This window comes from Marmota flaviventris, chromosome 4, assembly GCF_047511675.1.
Source record: "Marmota flaviventris isolate mMarFla1 chromosome 4, mMarFla1.hap1, whole genome shotgun sequence".
Taxonomy (NCBI): Eukaryota; Metazoa; Chordata; class Mammalia; order Rodentia; family Sciuridae; genus Marmota; species Marmota flaviventris.
Window position 1 is genome coordinate 88,309,988 of NC_092501.1, and position 21,341 is coordinate 88,331,328.

At 33.1% G+C, this 21,341-nt stretch overlaps 1 protein-coding gene across 3 annotated transcripts in view; it reads right to left on the minus strand.

The window, feature by feature from the left end:
* Positions 1-3,179: 3,179 nt before the first annotated feature.
* The window catches only part of Zmym2 (zinc finger MYM-type containing 2), a 76,516-nt gene continuing 58,354 nt past the window's right edge, over positions 3,180-21,341 (minus strand). For all 3 annotated transcript variants that reach the window (XM_071611349.1, XM_071611348.1, XM_071611350.1), the window contains 11 exons: positions 18,414-18,543; positions 17,624-17,739; positions 16,834-17,005; positions 14,502-14,627; positions 13,587-13,681; positions 11,996-12,164; positions 11,671-11,822; positions 6,524-6,638; positions 5,662-5,913; positions 5,244-5,364; positions 3,180-4,053 (listed from right to left, as the gene is read on the minus strand). In XM_071611349.1, the coding sequence (XP_071467450.1) occupies positions 3,861-4,053; positions 5,244-5,364; positions 5,662-5,913; positions 6,524-6,638; positions 11,671-11,822; positions 11,996-12,164; positions 13,587-13,681; positions 14,502-14,627; positions 16,834-17,005; positions 17,624-17,739; positions 18,414-18,543 (1,641 nt within the window). In that variant the 3' untranslated portion in view covers positions 3,180-3,860. The remainder of the gene's footprint in view (positions 4,054-5,243; positions 5,365-5,661; positions 5,914-6,523; positions 6,639-11,670; positions 11,823-11,995; positions 12,165-13,586; positions 13,682-14,501; positions 14,628-16,833; positions 17,006-17,623; positions 17,740-18,413; positions 18,544-21,341) is intronic.

Below are 21,341 nucleotides of genomic sequence, written 5' to 3' on the forward strand. Positions count from 1 at the left end.
ACACAAAGGTCTCTGGACCTCTCTTCAGGTCTGTTAATACAGGTTAAGCATCCTTTGTCTGAAATGCATGGAACCATAAGTGTTTCAGATTTGGGATTTTAGAACATTGGCATAGACTTAAATGGTTGAGCCAAGTAAGTATGTTGGCAAAGTTTTAGATTTTAGAGCATTTCAGATTTCATATTTTTCAATGAGGGATGCTCAACTTGTATTTTATTCACGAATTAAATCTTAGCTTCTTTTGTTCTCTTTCAAAAGGCCTAAATTTACAAACTTTTAAAAACTCAGTAATAAATTAGGGTACTACCTGCCTTGATTTTAGGGATGACATTTTCCTTTCTCATTCATTACAAAGTGGGGAATCACAGCCACTATTTGAGATATCACTCTAAAACCTAATTTCCAAGTGAAGATGAAGGGAGTAGGGGAAAAAAAAACAAACTAAAAATTGGAACACCTCTACAGGCATTTCTATTCCCAACCCAGAATGATGCAGCTAACCTATTCTGGACATCAGCTTCTAAACTGGTAAGATTCTGTTAGTAGTATGATATACCCAGAAACAACACAAAAGTACTTGAAAATAGCATTTAAATTGGTCTAATCTTAAGGATACAGTAGAATGGAATAAATGAAATTATAATATTCTCTATAAATGAATGAGGAGCTTATGGAGGGGAATACAAAAGTATTATAACTTAAAGAAATTTATTCTTTAAAAATACTTTCATGTACACTTTCATGACTACTTTTTTTGAGGGGAGCAAGAAGATTTTCCTATAGTCAATATTAGCTTAAACATAACTGGCTTATATATAACAATACATTTTGGAAATAACTGGGAAAATAAAAATGTTTATAGTGATTTAAGACTGCAAGATATTTAAGATCTCAGATTAAATGGACCCACATTAGAGTAGTGCAAACCCAAACTTGAAAATTTCTGACTCCTTGATTACTATAGTCCCTAATACTATGTATGAATAAGTTATCCCCATCTGCAAATCACAACTGGTGGGGGAAAAGGAAATTCCATTAGTAAAAAAGTGATAAATTTGAATGCATGGTACAATATTCATCCTCCTATTTCAAAGTTAAACACACTGGTAACAACTCCATTTAATAAAACATGAATTACTACTTAAAGAGTATTTTTTAACAGGGGGGAAAAAAAGCTGAGTTTGATGCCTTAAAAAAAACAAAAACAAAAAAACTTTTAATATCTTATGTTACCTACTACAGAAAAAAAGTCTTTAAAAACCTGTTAATGAAGAATCAATTTGCATGGGAATTCACCTCCCTCAATATGTCTGATCACTTTTTCACTAAATGATTTTAAGTGGAAAAAAATTCTCCTTCAAGAACAGAAAAATATAGTATTTTCAATAGACATCTCAAGACAATAAAGTTATATTTACAGGCTGTTATCAATAATCAGAAATCACCAAGAAGCAAAAATAAACTATCATTTCATTGTCCCTTTTCTCAGCAGTCAGGTATGACCACACAAACTAGGGAGATCTAGGAATCAATGAAATATGTTCTAGGTGAAATAAATTTCCCAGAACAAACAATTCTCATAAAATAGTTTTTTTTTTTTTCTTTTCCCCCTGAGAATCAAGTTAATCTATCATTGGAATGCAATCGAGACAAAGACAAGATCTAAATCCTTTATCATGCTAAGATCAAAATTATGTAGTCATTTCCACTTAGGAAAGCTAAAATGTACAAATGAAGAAAATGTAAATAGCAAAAGACACAGTGCTTAATAGCAGTACCATGGTAGGAATTTATGGTATTTGGTAAAATATACAAGAAATGACATTTGGGAAGAAGTTTATTGCTCTTGATGGAATATAGCACCACTTTGAAGAATAAAAGATGGTTAGTATTAACCACCTTTTAATCAACAATATGCATTTGTAGGAAAAGTGCTTAAAGAAGTAGTTCTGGAAAAAGTTTGAGGAGTTTTTGTATTATATATTTTAAACGTTACCCATTTTTTTTCATTAGACAATTGGCAATCTATTTTAGTAAAGTAACTTATATCAGATTTTCTACTGATTATCACTCAACAAATATAAAATTGAGGGACTGAAAGTTATTCAAACTTATAAAACAAGTTAGAATATTATAAAGTAATTTTATGCCAAAAACATTTTAGATAATTATTGCTTAAATATACAGTGATTATACCTGTGAAATTTTCCAACTCATGATTGGGAAAATTTCCTTAGTGTGCTAATATTTATCCTAAAAGAGAGACATATCTAAGGGATGTGTAGATACTGCCTATGCACTGTGGAAAACAGCCCAATTTCCCCCTAAACAATTTTTAAAAACTAATGTCACCATGGTGATTCAGGATTTAGAGACAAGAAATTAACATGATTACATACATGCTATACAAAGTCAGCCAAATGATTTCTTTATGATAATTTGCAGCTAGCACTTTACTTAGTGTTTAGAAAGTAGGATTTTTAAGTAAACTTCCTTATTCTAAAATAAAAGATCTGGACAGATAAATTGCTATGCAGAAGCACAAAGGTTTTTTTTTTAATGCAATCTTCTATAAGAAGTAAATTTTTAAAAGCCAAACAATCTAACACCAAGTGTGATTTCCTCTGAAACAGACTTTATCCAGTTTTTCTTTGCTCTTCAATCATCTGAAATAATCAGAATTACTACACTGGTAATCGTCATAGTAAAAAGTAATACTATCTTATTTAAAGTAGCTTGACTTTCTATAACAACTATTTTAGGAGTGGCATTTCTAAAAATAATTTTACTTAATGTATGCATCAGTCATATTTGGAAGCAGGCACAAGAATTCTAATAAAATTGGTAAAGGTATAGAGTACTTCACAGGTAATATTGCAGCATGATCTATATCCATAACGGAAAGGGGAAGAAAAAAATTTGAATCTATTAATGAAGGGGATTTCAGATCTTAATGGTTGGCATAGAAAAAGAAAACAGAATCTTCTACTTTCATCAGACATTTTTACAAACAAAAATGTCTTAATGACCTGTTTTCAACTTATAGTCATTCTTTGTGTGTGTGTGTGTATATATATATATGTGTGTGTGTATATATATATATATACACACACACACACATATATATATATACATACATATATATTTTTAAAATTGGGGTGATGCAGAAAGCCACAAAATGAGAAAAGGACACTAAGGTTTTAATAAGGGGAACAAAAAGTTGTTTTCACCAGTATAGATTCACATTACAGTACACCAATATTGACAGCATTCTCTTGTCTATTTTTGGTACAGAAGATGGTATCTCTCTACATAACTTGTAAGGCTTCAGTAACTAAAACATAAAAACAAACAAACAAAAACCCCCCAAAACAAAACAAAAACCCAGCCTATTAGTTTACATTTTATTTTAAAAATTCTGAAAGACACTGCAAGTTCTAAACTTTTAGTAGTGCTACCCATACACAACCATCTGGTCAAGAACCCAGTAAAAGCGCCCCTTGTTGAGGAAGCTTTGCAACAGTAGAGTTGTGCAATATGGATGTTTCTTACTACAAGAAAAAAATTATACATGGCACATTCTCATTCGTATTTTGTAATGTAAAAAGTTACAAACATACCTAATCAAATAAATAATAATAAAAAAAAAGGATTTGAATGTATTTGTTAAGTATTCTAAAACCACTACATAGAATAATGGCAACTTTCACTCACAGATTATTTACATGGTAATACCCAGTGTGGGTACACTGCTACAAAACTCAAAACAGGAGTAAACTTGAAATGTTTTCCATAATGAAGATCTAGCAGCATGACTATCTAATGCTGTTTTATCCCGATTGCTTCTGAAACATTCCTTTTTAGTCTGTGTCTTCATCCAGTTCATAATTGTCTTTATCATAAATATCTTTTACTAGAAGAACCCGTACAAGCATATTTTCCAAGGTGTTTCGGTCCAGTGAAGTAGATGTATACCAGACAGGGCTATCTGTTGAACTAGAGCATTCTGGTTGCAAATAAAAAACATCCATTCTCTGATTAAGATTCTGTGGACTTTGGGGAAAAAAAGAGAAAAGGTCAATTTCATAAAGTTTATAAAAATCCCTTACTACTTTTTGTTCAAGAATAATTTAGACCCCAGAAATCACATTATTTGGTCAGATACTCTGCCTCAATTGTCTAACATTAAATATCCTGACACTACAGCATTTAGTTATTTTCTGTGGTAAAAAGATTACTTACCTACCATAATATAAACTGTATTTCACTGAATTCAAGACATCATTTATTTTAATCACTTTTTAATAGTAATAATACAAATTGAAGATGAATCAGTTTAAACATTTACCCTGCGTCAGGGATAGTGAAATGTGAAAAATGTCTTAGTATTAATGAATATGGCAACACATAAAATAAAAAACCTTATTGAGCAAAAAAATTTAAAATAAACAAGATAAGAATAAGACAGGAATTTCCACCTAATCAACAATACCATGGGAAGTTCCTGAACCTGTTGCAACTGAATGGAGCTATACTTAAACCATGGTCAGAAATACTTCTATCATTCTATAGATGATGTAAATGTTTTTATAAATTCTTGAGAACCATCCTAGGAGATGAATTATAAAGTTATTTTTATAAGGAAGTACATTCTGAGTTCATGCCTATCTTCTGAAACCAGTGGTTTCTGAAAAGTATAGTACTTTCAGAACACTACTGGTCTTTGAAAAGTACTTTCAAAACTCTACTATATCCTTCAGAACTTCCTAAAGGGCTATTTTCACTTAAATATAAGTACTTCATTTTCATCTCCAACCCCTTTATCATTTATTTTTTCTTTGTGGCACAGGAATGTAAGGGTACTCTGTCAGATATATAATCATCTGGCTTTCTAGCTCTAACACCAGAACCAAGTACATGAAATAGAGATTTGAGATATTTTTTATCTGACCTTTAACCGAAAAAGTTGTGCCACTGCTTCCTTGAATTTTTTGAAGAGGACAGCAGTAATTTCCTTAATACAGAGTAATTTCTTAACATATACGTGCTTGAATCCTGAAGTATGATGATAAGCTGGGTATTTCGTAATAATGGGACTCAAAAGTTACAACTGAATGGACTTAAGTATAAGCCAGAAGAGAAAACTAAAAAAGGATCAGGGGAAAATATCACCTCTTGGTCATGTTAAATTCAACCAACTTACACTACCATCTTTAAAAAGCTACATCTTTATTAATACTCACCTTTTAGACAAGTAGCATTCAAACATTTTCACAGGACATCTAGAAGGATTGGATGTGTTTTCAATTTGCTCAAACACTGGCTCATCATCTTCATGTTTTCTTTTTCCAGTAGTAATTTTATCTTTAAAAAAATAAATAAATAAACCACCTAAAGCCAATCTTGAAGGAAAGATACCATACACTCTTAGCATCTAGTTAAATGGGAATACATGCCCTTTAGCGTTCTATGTTGTAGATTCTGGTAATGCACAATTTTTCAAACAAATGGACCTGAGATGACATAAGATATTATAATTTGTCTTATTTTATGAAATGACAATCCTTAGGTTCTCAACAAGTGACACAGGTGGGCTTTGGTAAAATAAGGTTTAAATAAACCCACCACAGGTAATCTCAAAATAAAAATCTGTTACACTACCTTCATTATCTGTTCCACATAAAGAAGATACTTGGTATCGAAGACATGCTTTGTTTTCCATTGTTAAAGGATTTTTTTTCCAATGCCTAAACACAGTGCCAAAGGAAAGTCTTAAGTGTTGTTCCACTGTTTTGAGGCCAAAATACTTAGTGTTAAAGTAGAACAGGGTATTCAAAAGAGCTACTGGAGAGTGTGATCCTAGTTGTTTTATCCTCCAGAGATAGTCTTCTTCAACTCGAGAGAATATTGACCCTTAAATAGAAAGAACTACTTTAAACAGAAGTATCATAAATAAAACCATGTACATTAACATTACAAATCATCCATAAATAAAGGTAATTTAAAACAAACCTATACCAAGTCTCCATTCACACCAGATCAACTGGAATGAATTTCAGAATTATCCATGTAACTCTTTAGCAACACACAAATTAGAAACATAGCAATCTATGGAACCATCAGCTCTAAAATAAGGAACAGTTCCTCTAAAATAAGGAACTGCCCTTTGGTAGGACAAGCAGATAGTCAGAAAATAATTTAACTATGTGAAAGGCTTGGGGAATAAAAGGTAATTTCCATATATACACATTTTCTTCACATCACAGTGGTAAAAAAAATTTACATCCTCACTGTAGGGTTTTTGACATAAACATTCAGCTTCATAAAGTAGGTCATATTCTTACAGAGCTCTTCATAAACACTACTAACCATATTCATTTCTAGTTCAACAAAAAATGAACAGATAAACTGATGAGTAAATGCTCTAAAAATGTCATCTGATTTATTTGCTAATTACACAGTTTCTGTAAAAATAACAATCCCAGTATCAAGTTATCGATACCTATATTTAAAATAACATTACCATCTGGAAGTATACTTGGTTGCCAACTTCGTAGTATTTTATTCAATTCTTGCTCAAACATCTGGTATCCTGGATCAATAAATATGTTGTCCTTTCGATTACTACCACACAAGTACTTAAAAAAATAAATAAATAAACAGAATATATTACACATCATATTTCTTAAGAAAAAAAATTTTAAAAAGCTTTGTGTATAAGAAAAGCAAGCATATTAAAAATGAGAGATTACTGGCTTTATGTGTATACATACAAAATTATCAATTAATCTGTGGCTTAAAACACTCAAAGCTATACACTCCGGAATCACAAATACAAAAAAAAGGAATAAGAAATCTTTAGTTTATCAACCAAAAAAGACTCTCTGTGTTTATTATATAATTCATGGAGAAAACTAACAATTTTAAAGAAAGAGTAAGTTAAGATTAAGGAAAAATACTAAGGGGTAAGGATGGGATGAAATTTTACTCTGGCTTTTAAAAGCTCTCTTCAAGCACTCTGACTTTACTAGGCTAACTTTCCCCCACCCCTTACTGTCTCAATATGCTCAACTATCTCTGTATGTAAAGGCCTGTGAGCCAATATAAATTTGCAAATCTTACACCTTCCTATGACAAACCTTTATTTTATTTTATTTTTTTGGTGGGGGAAGGGCTACCAGGGACTGAACCAAGGGGCAATTATTTTCTGTATAGACAGGGTCTTGCTGGGTTGCTTAGGGCCCCACTAAGTTGCTGAGGCTAGTAGCTTTGATCCTCCTGCCTCAGCCTCCTGAGCTGCTGGGATTACAGGGATGTCCTACTGTGCCCTGCCAAGAAGATAATTATGTTGGGATGGCACTGTCCTTCCTTCATCCTTTCTGTCTAGTAAATTTCTACATGTATTTCAAAACTCAATTCAAAATGTCTTCTACATTTTTAGATTTTTTTCATATTATACACTTAGATAAAATTAATTCATCCCAATTCTGTGCTACCAATATACCATGAGTATAGTATCATGACTTTTCAAATATTATTTGTCTATATATTTCAAATCCTTGAGCAGAGCATATTACAGTGGCTTTTAAGTCAAACTGCTGGCGAGATTCAAAATTTATAAGGTGTATAACTTGGGCCAATTGACTTAACTCTACTTCCTCATCAGAAAATGGTGATAACAGTAGGTTGTTAGGAGGATTAAATGACATGTCCTACACTTAGCACAGTGCATGGAAAGCAGTAAATATTCAATAAATGTAAACCTTTAACATGCTACCTAAATCTCCAAAGCCCACTCTGATGTCCAGTAAACAGGCACTTTACTGATTTTTGTGGAATTAACCATTCACCTCATCATTGCTATTAAAAAATAAAGCAAAATCCTGAGGTCCTATAGACAGTTTAAATTTAGAAATGTTATGTTTATTTTATTTTATTTTTTTAGAGAGAGAGAATTTTTTTAAATATTTATTTAAGTTTTCGGTGGACACAACATCTTTGTTCGTATGTGGTGCTGAGGATTGAACCCAGGCCGCATGCATGCCAGGTGAGAGCGCGCTACCATTTGAGCCACATCCCCAGCCCTATGTTTATTTTTAATAGAAATATTTAAAATTATCCATTTACACAGCATCATAAGTGAGTTTACTATATTTTTAAAAATTTAGTAAACAGAGTTCACTCCTCTTAAAAATACACATTCCTACCGATAAAAGATTTAACATGTAAAAAAAAAAAAATCAAAACCTGGAGGGAATATTTGTGAAAATGACAAGAGTTACTATCTAGAACAAATAAGAAACTCTCACAAAATGAAAAGGTTAATGAAAAGAAAATCATATTTCTTTTCAACATTTTCTTATTACTATTGTCAGATGTGAACAAAACCAATAAAATATGAGAACAGAAAAATATGCACAATCTTCCAAAACCAGCTTCTAATTCTGTTTATGTACTTGAAGTAACATTTGATAGCACTGATTTCTGGAAAGTAGTCTAGAAATCTTTATACTGAGTTTTAAATAATTTTTTTAAACTGCTTACAAATACCAGTCTTTGCAAATGCATCCAATGAGACTACTATACAATTTTTAAAAATTGTATTAAATAGATTCAAACATAAAATTTACCATCTTAACCATTTTTAAGAATATAGTTCAGTAGTAAATCTTTTTATGAAGAAACATTTATTAGTACATGAAAAACCCAAGAGAAAAGGTTGGGGGTGGGGGGTGGCTTCTGACATATCCTAAATGAAATAAGCCAGAACCAAAAAGGACAAGTGTATAGTTATACTTCTATGAAATAAACTTATAGAAACAGCAAGTAGAATCATGGTTGCCATGGGCTGACAGAGAAAGGGAGTTTTTTTTTAATGCATACAGAGTTTCTGTTTTGCCAAGATGGAAAAGTTCTAGTGAAGGATGGTAGTGATAACACAGCAAGTGAATGTACTTAATGCCACTAACCTGTACACTTAAAAATGGTTAAAATTGTAGATTTCATGTTGTACATATTTTTATCACAGTAAAAAAAAAAAAAAACAGTGGAAAAAGATACTAAAGATAGTAGTAATATCATAATCATTCATTATGCAATCCATTTATTTGGCCCTCATAGTATTTAGAGCTCTAATATTTAAAATAATCCATTCAACAAAAAGCAATATAGAGACTCAACTTCCCATCATTAAGTCAAGGAAAATATAAACACAACATACCAAAATTTGTGGGATATAGGTAAACTAATTTTAGAGAGACATTTATATCTTTAAATGTTTCCTTGAAAAGAAAATAGTTCTAGGGCTGGGGCTGGGGCACAGTTGTAGAGCACTTGCTTAGCAATTGTGAGGTTCAATCCTCAGCACCACATTAAAAAAATAAATAAAATGAAGATATAAATTTTTTTTTTTTTTTAAGAAAATAGTTCTAAAAGTCCACGATCTAAGTTTCCATCTGGGGGGTGGGGAGGAGGGAGGTTCACACAAATTAAGAAATTATAATAAAAAACAGACCCTCAAAAAAGAGAAGATAAGACAGGTATAACTGTAGCTAGATAAGCTGTCCAAGCAAACTATAGCTCTAGCTTCACTGGGCCAAATTCCAGCAACTACCTATTTTTGTTTTAAAAGCTGTGAGCTAAGATTTTATAAATGTCTATAAATGATTTTATTTAAAGCAGTTGTCTAAATAGCTATATAATATCCTAGAGCTTTGCTTGTTGGTCTACAAAGTCAAAACTATTTATGATCTTTCCCTTTAAAAAAAAAAATTACTGGGCTAGGGTTGTGGTTCTGTTGGTAGAGTGCTTGCCTGGCACATGTGAGGCACTGGATTCGATCCTCAGCACCACATAAAAAATAAAATAAAGGCATTGTGTCCATCTACTAGACAAAAATATTTTTTAAAAAATTGCTGATTCCTGAGTTGGCCTATTCAAGAAACAAAAAGCACAAATTATCAATACTAGAAATGAAAATATGGTTACATTCTATATTTAAATATAAAACCAGCCTCAGCAACTTGGCGAGGACCTAAGCAACTTAGCAAGACCCTCTCTCAAAATAAAAAAGGGTTGGGTATGTGGCTCAGTGGTTAAGCACCCCTAGGTTCAATCCCTGGTATTAAAAACAAACAAACAAAAATCTACATATGGCATCATATTTAATGGTGAAAGACCAAAGACTTCCCTCTCAAGATTAGAAACAAGACAAAGGATTCAGCTCTCACCACTTCCTTTCAACAATGTTCTACAGGAGGTGGGAAAGAGGTTATCTTTAATAGTATAATAAGGAAAAAAAAAATGCATATTAGAAATAATGGCTGGGGCTATAACTCTGTTGGTAGGTGTTTGCCTCACATACACAAGGCCATGGGTTCAATCTCCAGCACCACACACAAGAAAGAAAAGAAAGAGAGAGAGAGAGAGAGAGAGAGAGAGAGAGAGAGAGAGGGAGAGGGAGGGAAAGAGAGAGAGAGAAAGAGAGAGAGAGAAAGAAAGAAAGAGAGAAAGGGAGAAAGAGAGAAAGAGAGAAAGGGAAATAAAACCATGTTTATTCATAGACAACATGATTGGGTATATAGGAAATTCTAAGGAAAAAGAAAGCCACCTACTAGAACTAATAGTAAAATGGTACAGAATACAAAATGAATATATAATAATCAACTGTATCTCTAACATGTGAGTAATGCCAGAACTTGAAGAACAAAAAGTATCTGCATGAAGAGAGAGCAACTAGATGACAAAACACAGGGCTGGGGTAGGCAGAGAAACCCCCATTTTGACCTCTGGGTCAAATCTGTAGTATTTGTTCAGAGCTGGAGGTCATTATTTCAAGTTGATCTTTGTGTTTATTGTGGGAAACAGACTCAGATTCATAGACATGTGGATAGTTTACTTCAAACCCCTAAAAGATTGCCCCTTTTTACGATATATTCCCAAAGAATTAGTAATCAGGAACATATCATGAAACAGACCTTTTATACACAGAGCTAAGACATTTTTTTGTACACATATAGATCAGCATGGGTCTATAGCCAGAATTATGTGAATTCATTTATTTGTAAAAGAAATAAAGTCATCATAATTATCACCTATACACTGTGGCAAATATACAACTTTGTGACTAGTGGTAAAAGATGCATGAGTTTAAGCCTATCCATACCCTATTTTTTCCATTAATTCTTTTTGGTACACAGTCCTGGAGAACTTGAAAAGTTTTAGGAATATATATATACTGTGTTAGAATACAAACAAAAAAGTAGATGGAAAAGTCCTTTATAATATCTTGGTATTTCCAAATAAAAAATTTCTTTTTCATCCTTTCCTGTGCTGGGGATCAAACCCAAGGTCTCATGCATGCTAAGCAAGTGCTATGCCCCTAAACTAAATCCCTAGCTTTTTTTAAATTTTGAGACAGTCTCTCTCTAAGTTACCAAGACTGGATCAGCCTCTCAAGTAGCTCACTTAAATGCTTATCTTTCTTGGTAAGCCAATAAAAAAGTTAACAGAAAACTATCCTTAAGGCAAATGTGGACTTTAGGCTCCATTATTTCATGACTTTACATAAGCCATCTCTCAATATTCTGGAAGCACATTTTCTCTCCAAAAACTACAACAATAACTTTCCTTATAAATGTTACATTTGAAAGGAGCCAACAAATTACTAACCTCCTGTATTCCAAGGCAGAGATAATAGATGCTGTCAGGTGCATAATTCTCTCCATTTGGTCGTCGGATCTCATTGACAAAATGAGCTAACCCATAGTTAAGCTCAGCTGTAGTATGAGACAGTAGATCTTCTTTTAACTTTACTGATTTAGCTAAAAAGAAATAAAAGTCAATAATTGTTATTAATTCTCACATAAGGCTAAGAAACTTCCTGAAAATGATTTATTCTTTAAAAAAATGCATTTTAGAATTGTTTTGAACTACTTTTTTTAAATGAAAATCAAAAGTTCAAATAGGACTTAGCAAAGTAAAATCAAACACTTACAAGATTTCAGCTCATCTAATACTAGAAGATCTTCATCAAGTTGCCTAGTTTTGACCCAGTGTTTCCAAGCATTCACACCATATGTGTATTTGAAAGGAAAGCTGCATTCTGAATTATCAGAACTATCGTCATGAGACTGGTATCCTGATACAGCTTTTCTCTTGGCTCCCTATTAGGAAGTAAAACACATGGCAAATGCGGACTTAGGCTCCATTATTTCATGACTTTACATAAGCCATCTCTCAACAAAGGCAAATTTAAAAAAAAAAAAAAAACATACTTATTTGCTTTAGAATTGGCTGAAATTCCTGAATCCGACAATAGATAGAATTCCATTTCAAGAAAGGTAACTAAGAATGTCATATTTCTAAACAAATCACTTTGTACAACAAAATCAAATAAAATATCCATATGGCCAAATGATTCTAAGTATTAACTGAAGAACTTTTCAACAACTACCCCTTATAGGGAAGGACCATTCAACTTCTTTTCACCTTTTTCCTGTCATTAGGAATTAAATCCAGGGCCTCATGCATACTAGGCAAGTGTTCTGTCACTAAGCTACATTATCAGTTCCCTCCTTTTCTTTTCCTTTTTTTTTTTTTTTTTTTAAATACTGGGGATTATACTCAGGTACACTGCCTATGAGCCACATCCCCAACCCTATTTTATATTTTACTGAGAGACAGGGTCTCATTCAGTTGCTAAGTGCCTGGCTGTTTTGAGGCTGGCTTTGAACTCGAAATCCTTCTGCCTCAGCCTCCCAAAGCCACTGATATTATAGGCGTGTGCCACTGCGCCCAGCAACTTTTCACTTTTTGATGACAGTTTGCAATACAAAGTTCTTCATTTTACTTCAGTCCAATTTAATTTTTTGTCTTTTCTTTCTTGTACTTTTGGTGTAGATGCCTGCTACAAAGTCATGAAAACTTAGACCTGTGTTTTTTTCTTCTAAGAGTTTCATATTTTTAGTTATTGTGCATGGGGTCATATAAGAGTTCACCTACACCCTAAAATAAACAACTCCTTTTTCAGTTTTTTCTCTTTTGTGGGAAATTTGTGAAAGCTATCTTTGTTACAGTGTCTTTTGATCTTGCCTTATGTTGTAAATCAGAAACTTGTTGATACGAACAATTACCATGTACATTAGTTTACATGACATTTAGTTTTGGTTTACATGAAGAATCAAGTGTCCAGCATGTCTTTCTCTATGTTGGCATGCTTAAAAGAGACCACATACCAAAAAAACCTGACTCTCGTCCTTGTTAATTAATCTCAACGAAAGTAATAGTAAAAAAAGGAGTTCACTAGAAAACAGTCTAAATTCCTCTCAAAGAACTGAATTTACTTCGTTAAACAACTAGTTTCTATTTTGACCTTATGTCAAAATAAATTTTAAAAGAAAATCTAAGTAGTCATAATATTTGCTCTTCTTATATGACATTGACACCGCTATTACTTAGAAATAAATTTGTTAGTCTTAAACCTAAAAAACACTCTTATCATATTCTCAAGCACACAAAATGATCACTATATCTTATGTGCCTATACAGATATTAAGTAAATGCAAGAATGATATTAAATTTTGTACCTTTTTTTTAGATCGAGGTCTGGGCTGTTCCTCATATTCTTCTCCAAAAACAGGTGGTAATAAAAACTCATTTTCCATATCAAGCTCCTCAGCAGCTGACAATTAAATCAGAAAAACTTATTTCAAATGCAAAGCCACAGGTTTCTGTTACATAAACACAGCCAACAAAGAACCTCAGAAGGTGAACAAGTATTCACACATGGAGATAAGCTGAGTTGGGATGGGGAGTAGAAGAGTTGCTGTACCTAACATGATCTCTGAGTTGTGATAAACGCTGTTCAGATTCCTAAAAAAACATATATATAAAGGATATCAACAGGAATTTTCAAAAATAAGTACAAAATCAGAAAAATTATTACAACCTGAAATTCAATTAAAAGATCTAAAAAGTTACAGTGTAAATGTTTCAATCTATTAAATCTTTCCCAAAACAATGTTTTATACCCTACTCAATGTGTTCATTAGTCATTCATACATTTAGAAAATAAATACTGAAAAATGGAACATATTTCTTTTACAAAAGACCTGAAGTAATTTTCCCCTTAAAAGTGAATTTTCAAAAAGTCTTAAGTAGAATGTTATTTGTACTTTTTAAACACATAACTCTATTCTTTGCTCTATCTTCCAGACTTTCTATAATTCCAGAATTTTTTTTTTTAAACTCAAAGGAATCACTTTTATATCCCTACAACTCAATTCTATGCATTATTTTGAAAGCTAATTGTTAAGTTTTATTTGGATAGAAAAGAAAAAAGACTGGGGATAGCATAGCTTAGTGGTAGAGGGAAATTCTAGTATCAAAAAAGAAAACATAATTATGAACAATAGGACAATGACGTGAACATTAAAAAAAACAACAATGATTACAACTACAGTTATAATCAGTTAATTCAATAATCAAAGTATTTTGAGTACCTCTGGGAAAATCTATCTCAATATCCAAATCTGGTTCATACGGTACATCAGGCATGTTGGACTGTGTCTCTGAGTCAGAGCTTTTAATGAGATCTGAACCAATTATATCACTTTCAATAATTACACCTGTAATTAATCCAGAATTTCATTAGAAATCAAAATAGAAAACTGCAACAGTATCTATATTTAATCTGCAAAAGGGAACTCATTTAATTATAAATGCAATACAAAAATACTTAAAGGAAAAGGCATATAACTATTTTAACATGTAAAATACTGAAAAAACTAATTTTAACTGCATGAAAACTGTCAATGTGATAAATCTGAGCTGTCCCTTTTCAAAAGTTAATAGGTGTGCTCTGATGGTAAAATAATTCCAATATGTACTGTGAAAAATCTCATCAGAAATACACTAATGAGGGGTAAATAATTGCAATTTTCAGCTAGGTGTGGTGGCGTACACCTGTAATGCCAGTGGCTTAGGAAACTGAGGCAGGAAATTCAAAGCCAGCCAACTTAGCAAGGTCCTAAGTACTCCTCGGTTCAATCTTTGGTACAAAAAAATAAAAACAAAACAAAAAAAGAAACCCTGCAATTTTCAGATACTCTTTTTGAATTCTGACCTAGAAATCTCCATCATTCAATATATGCTTATACACAACTTCTAATGTTTCAACTGCTTGAAGTTTTTGTGCTGTAATCAGTAATGCACAGAAATGTATTTTATCCTGCACATACTACAGTATGATTAATGGTGGAGGACAGAAAGATAAATAGACACATGCACACAAACTGAAAACAAAGGTTTCAAAAATCATTTACCCACTCTATAAAGGATTCATTGATATTCACCCCCACTTTTTTTTTTTTTAAAACTGGGGACTGAACCCAGAGGCTCTTTACCACTGAATTACATCCCCAGTCACTTTTACTTTTAATTTTGAGAGACTTTCACTAAATTGCTTAGGGCCTCATTAAGTTGCTGAGGCTGGCGCTGAACTTGCGATCGTCTTTCCTCAGCCTTTCAAGTTGCTGGGTTTTCAGGTGTGAGCCACTGTACCTGGCTCCATGTCATTAAAAAAAAAAAAAAAAGAATACTGCTAACAACCCACTAAATTAATCTCACAACAACTTATCACAATGCTTCAAAAACTACTATAATTACAAAATACACTCTACATTTCGATTGTTCTCTAAGGTAAAGGGAATTAGGCATCTCATGATTCAAATAGAATGCTGGGTGTCACGAGAGGGATAAGGACAGGAATAAACTGTACTGTTCGAACAGAACTACACACAATACACTCACATAGAATCATGCTTACCATGTGGCAAGCAGTGTTCTAATAGAAGGTAATCGACTTATCTTAAAATAATGCAAATTACTTTATTAAGAAGAAATTAAAACAAAATTGGGGATGAGAGTTTGTATCATTTCAAAAGCTTACTGCAGATTAGTTTTATATCTATGCTGCTCTATTAACAATCATGAGTCGGTTCTAATAGTCAAATCCTGTTATAATTAAAACAGGGAGCATAGGGCTGGGGATGTGGCTCAAGCGTGCTGGCCTGGCATGCGTGCGGCCCGGGTTCGATCCCCAGAACCACATACAAAACAAAGATGTTGTGTCCGCCAATAACTAAAAAATAAAAATATTAAAAATAAAATAAAATTTTAAAAAAATTCTCTCTCTCTCTCTCTCTCTCTCCCCCCCTCTCTCACTCTTTAAAAAAAAAAAAAAAAACAGGGAGCATAAACCAAGTGCAATATGTGCTTTTAGCAGCTACTTGGTAGGCTAAAGCAAAAGGATTAATTAAGCCCAGGCATTTGAGCCTAAGCTGGGCAACACAACAAGACCCCCATCATCTCAAAAGCAAATCAAAAATATAAAAATAAAAACAGGAGCCAGGCCTAGTGGCACACACCTGTAATCCCCGTGGCTTGGGAGGCTGAAGCAGGAGGATGGTGAGTTCAAAGCCAGCCTCAGCAATAGTGAGGCATTAAGCAACTCAGTGAGACCCTGTCTCTAAATAAAATACAAAATAGGGTTGGGGATGTGGCTCAGTAGTTGAGTGCCCTGAGTTCAATTCCCAGTACCCACCTCTCCACCCACCGACCCCCCCAAAAAAATCCCCAAGAGGATAAAAATTCCTGCATTGGAGATTGGGCTTGGCAGAAGAGGGTACTAAATGTAGATGAATGGTGCTAGATGTAGAATGGATCTCTTAATATAAAACACATTCTTGTTATTTTTTCTTTACTCCCATATCAAGTTGAAGTACAGTAAGACACGAAAACCCATGAACCACATATTGACATATTGTAGCTCACTATTGATGTTGGATGTCTCTGTTTTCTCCTCATCTTCATTCATCATATCTGTCATTGTAAGCAACTCTGTATCAAGAGGATCTGAAGAAACTTTGCTTTTTAGCTCCTCAACTGCAGCTGGAATTTTCTCAGTGCTATCCAATGGAGCAGGCAGAAAAACAGGAACGGGCACCTAATTAACCAAAGCATTTAATGTTAACGTTAAAACATTAAAAGGATCTCCCCTGCCCTCACATTCACTTTGCTACATCATCCATTTTACAATGTCATACTGAATAAAAGCTTTGCAAAGAACACATGTCAAAACTAAGATGTTACTGTAACAGGAAAGCCCAGAATATAAACATCTACTTTTTGAAATAAAATTTTGGAGAAAATAATTCTTTAGATATTTCTGTCTCCCAGGGTACAGCCAAACTCGACTGACCAGTGTTTTAAGTATTAAAAGTAATGTGAGGTGAAATATAATGTTATTTTATATGAAACTGATGTTCCAGTTTTAAACTTTATGGCTTCACAAATATTCCTTTTGAAAATGAACCCAAATATAAAACATAAATGCACAGAGCAGACAGAGACATTTGCTAAACATAAACATCTCTCTCACGGATGCGTATACATAGATTAAACAAAAAGTATGATTACCACAAAGATTCAACCAAATCTAATTGTTGAAGAAAGGTAAACATAGTTTAACCAGCTTCATTAAGCTAATAATTCCAACTACATTACTTTCCCACCCATACCTGATAAAATCTCAAAAAAAAAAAGAGCTTAAAATCTGACTTACAGGAACAGGAACTGTAGTAGGAACAGGAATATTCTGGCTGTACATGTGCATAGGTACTGGGATATACACAGGCACGGGAATAGGCACTGGAACATATTCTGTCTTCCAATTATCATCTAAAAACAATGCACATATGTAAAAAACAATATTAACTGGCACTTAATCACAGCTGCTCAATGTTAAACTAATTAGACAAAGAAAAATTTAACTATCATCCATTTAAAAGAAATTCCTAGTTTTTATAAGATTGCTTAAAAACAACAAAACAGAAACCATTTTTAACTTAGAAAAAAGAGAAACTATTTTGTTTCATATTTGGTGAAAGAAAGAAAGAAAGAAAGAAAAAACTTTAAAAGCAATATAAATCCAGGCACTCTACTAGCCTGTCCCTGCTGTCCCCACCAATTAAACAATTAAAATATAGACTACATAGTAAATTTGATGAAAAAATATATTTTTTGATTATTTCATTTCTTTCTGACAGGAAAGAAAGTTACCATTATAGACCATAAAGAGATGACTTCTCAGAAGTAACAACACAATTTTAGCAGGTCCAAGAAAATTTGTTGTGGTATTTTTTCACTTTTGATGTATCAGCTTGGTTAGTCATAAATTATTTTAAATGATGCTACATTCAAAGTAATATTCAAAATTAGGTAAGCAAAAATCAAAATAAAACAATGAAATGACCCAAGATTTTCTCTGTAGCCTATCATTTCGGGGCAGGGGGACATATCATTCAAGTGAGTTTTGAAGTATAAGGAAGCATATAGGTCAAAATTTAAGTTACCTGTCTGACAAGATTTGGTCTGCATGTGAGGCTTACAGTAAGTAGCTTTTGTCATTGTTAAAGGTTTGCAAAGAACTGCTTTGTTCTTCATCTCTTTGTTTGGTGTTGGAGAAGGGGGTGGTGCTGAACCCTAAATAGAAGCAAAGAGAAACATTTCACTTTTTCCTCTATTTTTCATTACTCCTGAGTTAATGAATATCTGATTTCTACACCCAAAGATGGAACACACAAAAGTCAAAGGGGATAATGAAATTATACCATTCATACTAAGTTCACAAGTTTTAATCTGGGAAGATCAATGCGAATCTATCCTAACAACTGATAAAGTTATAGGAATTATTAATTCTGTAGGTCTCACTTTCAAATGATATCGTCAGCAAGCTTTTAGGAAAATATGAGAAGACAACACTACTTGAGGTACAAGAGGTACAAAATCATAGCTGTAAACCTATACTGTGAAAATAATTAAGACTCTTCAATATATCTTAATAAACGTTCTCACAGTTATAATGGCTGATATTCTAGCTCCTTCTAATTACACAAAAGCTTAGTATGATACTAAATTTGAAATGTAAGAAAAACAATGCGAAGAATTACCACAGGAATTGTCAAACTTTAAGTTGTATATTTCCCAAGAACTGCAATGTTAGAAACTACATCTAAAGATCTACCCATAGGGACTAATGGTAAAGTATTCTTCATACCACCTATATTAAGGAGGGAAAGTAAGTACAGAATACTTATGCAGCCAATCCTAATTATTCAGGGTACTTATGTTCTATATAGTTGCCCTGAATGCTGAATTGGTGAATATTAAACTGCTGCTACAAAGAGGAATGCAAGGTTACCAAAGCACATTTTCATTAACTATTCAACACTTAACCTTGCTTAAAGACACTTTAATATGGACTAAGGCATTATCCAACAATAAAATTTTGAATGCAAAGTTTTCACCGTAAGACAGTGTTCAATTTCTAGAGTGAAGCAGTTGTGGAACGAATCCCAAAATACTTCAGACACCATCCATGCCTTTTCATCCTACCTTCTATGGTAGGACATACAACTCAAGTTTTCCTCTTGAAGTGTTTTAACCTCTGTATGTCATTGGGGGTTTGTACTTAAAAGTTGTTCTTGGCATTGGTGCACAATGGCAAAGTTGTACAAAACTGAATTATTTAAAGCCAAGGGTTTTGAAGACTATTTTCAGGTTTGTTTGCCAACAACCTTGTTAAAAAAACAAGCCAGTCTCATTAGTATTGAAAACTAGTTCTCCCACATAACCCTTATACTGTATAACATTTAGATAATAGATGTAGTGTACTGATCCCCAGAACCCACCTCATCTTCAAGTTCAATTCTTAACATGTTTCAAACTGAAAAGCTCACGATGTTGCAACAATGTTATTTGCTATGCTTTTTGTAATGGGTCATTATCTCATATATCCACAAATTTTGTTGCAGTAGGTGTTACTTCAGCTTTTGGAGTGATCGGCAAATTTGTTCTTCCTTTCTCTGGTTGTACTGTTGATTCATTAATACTGAATTCATATTAATTGCATTCTAGCTTATGCCTGAATGAGACTTATTATCTAATACACATATTTTCTCCATAACGGACATTACAGCTTTCTTGTATTCAGGGATACTTGATAGCACTTCCACATCATACTTGTGGACCCTGGGAAATAGCAAAATTACAAACAAAAAGCACCAAAAAAATAAAGCACTAATTAAATTGTAAAAAGGACATTTGTGCACAACATGAGAGCTGAAATGGGAAGGCACAGCATTGTCTTGATCTATCTCAACTGGAACACATGTATCAGGTGACTTAAAAATTTTTCTGCAAATGATTCTCAAAGGACACTACATATTAATTTAGGATTACAAGAAAATTCTGCAAAATAGACAAATTCACAAATACAGAACCACAAATAATGAAGATTGATCATATTTAAATTTTTTTTATCTGTGACTTCTTCCAGCCCTCCTAGAAGATCTTTGTTACTGCGGACTGAACCCAGGGGTGCTTAACCATTGAGCCCTTTTTATTTTTTTGAGACAGAGTCTCACTTAAGCTGCTTGCTTAGGGCCTTGCTAAATTGTTGAGTTTGGCCTCAAACTCGTGATCCTCCTGAGTCACTGGAATTACAGGCATATACCACCATGCCCCACTGTGAGGGTTTTGGTGTTTTTTTTTTTTTTTTTTAAGGTATGGAAGGTAGAGGATAGGAAAGGCAGCAGAATACAACAGACACTAGTATGGCAATATGTAAATCAATGGATGTGTAACTGATGTGATTCTGCAATCTGTATATGGGGTAAAAATGGGAGCTCATAACCCACTTGAATCAAATTGTGAAATATGATATATCAAGAACTATGTAATGTTTTGAACAGCCAACAATAAAAAATTTAAAAAAAAAAAAGGTATGGAAGGATGTGAACTGTTTATATAGCAGGTAGCCCATTAGTTACAAATTAGTTACAAATAATATATATGACCAAGGAGGCTGGCACAAAGATGAATTTATGCCAGATTTATCAAATGTACTAATCAGATCTAAGAGAGTTCTGTACAAGGAGCTAGTGAACTTGGTGCTAACACTACTGCTGTGGAGACCTGGGGCAAGTCAACCTCCTTGAGCTCTTTGATTTTATACTTGAGAGGAAAAACTTACCAAAAGTATTTACTATATACCAGGCACTGGGTAAACTTTTTCTAACTGAAATAACAGGGAAGTCCCAAATCACAAATATCCTAGAACTGCTTAATGTTCCACCCTTACCATTCTGCAAATATTACTTCATATCAATGAACTATGCTACCTGATGAAAAAACATAAGACTCCAACCTCTGCTGTAGAATATATTTTGCTTTACTGCTTGTCAACAAGTGGGATCTATAGCTACTTATGCTGAATATGG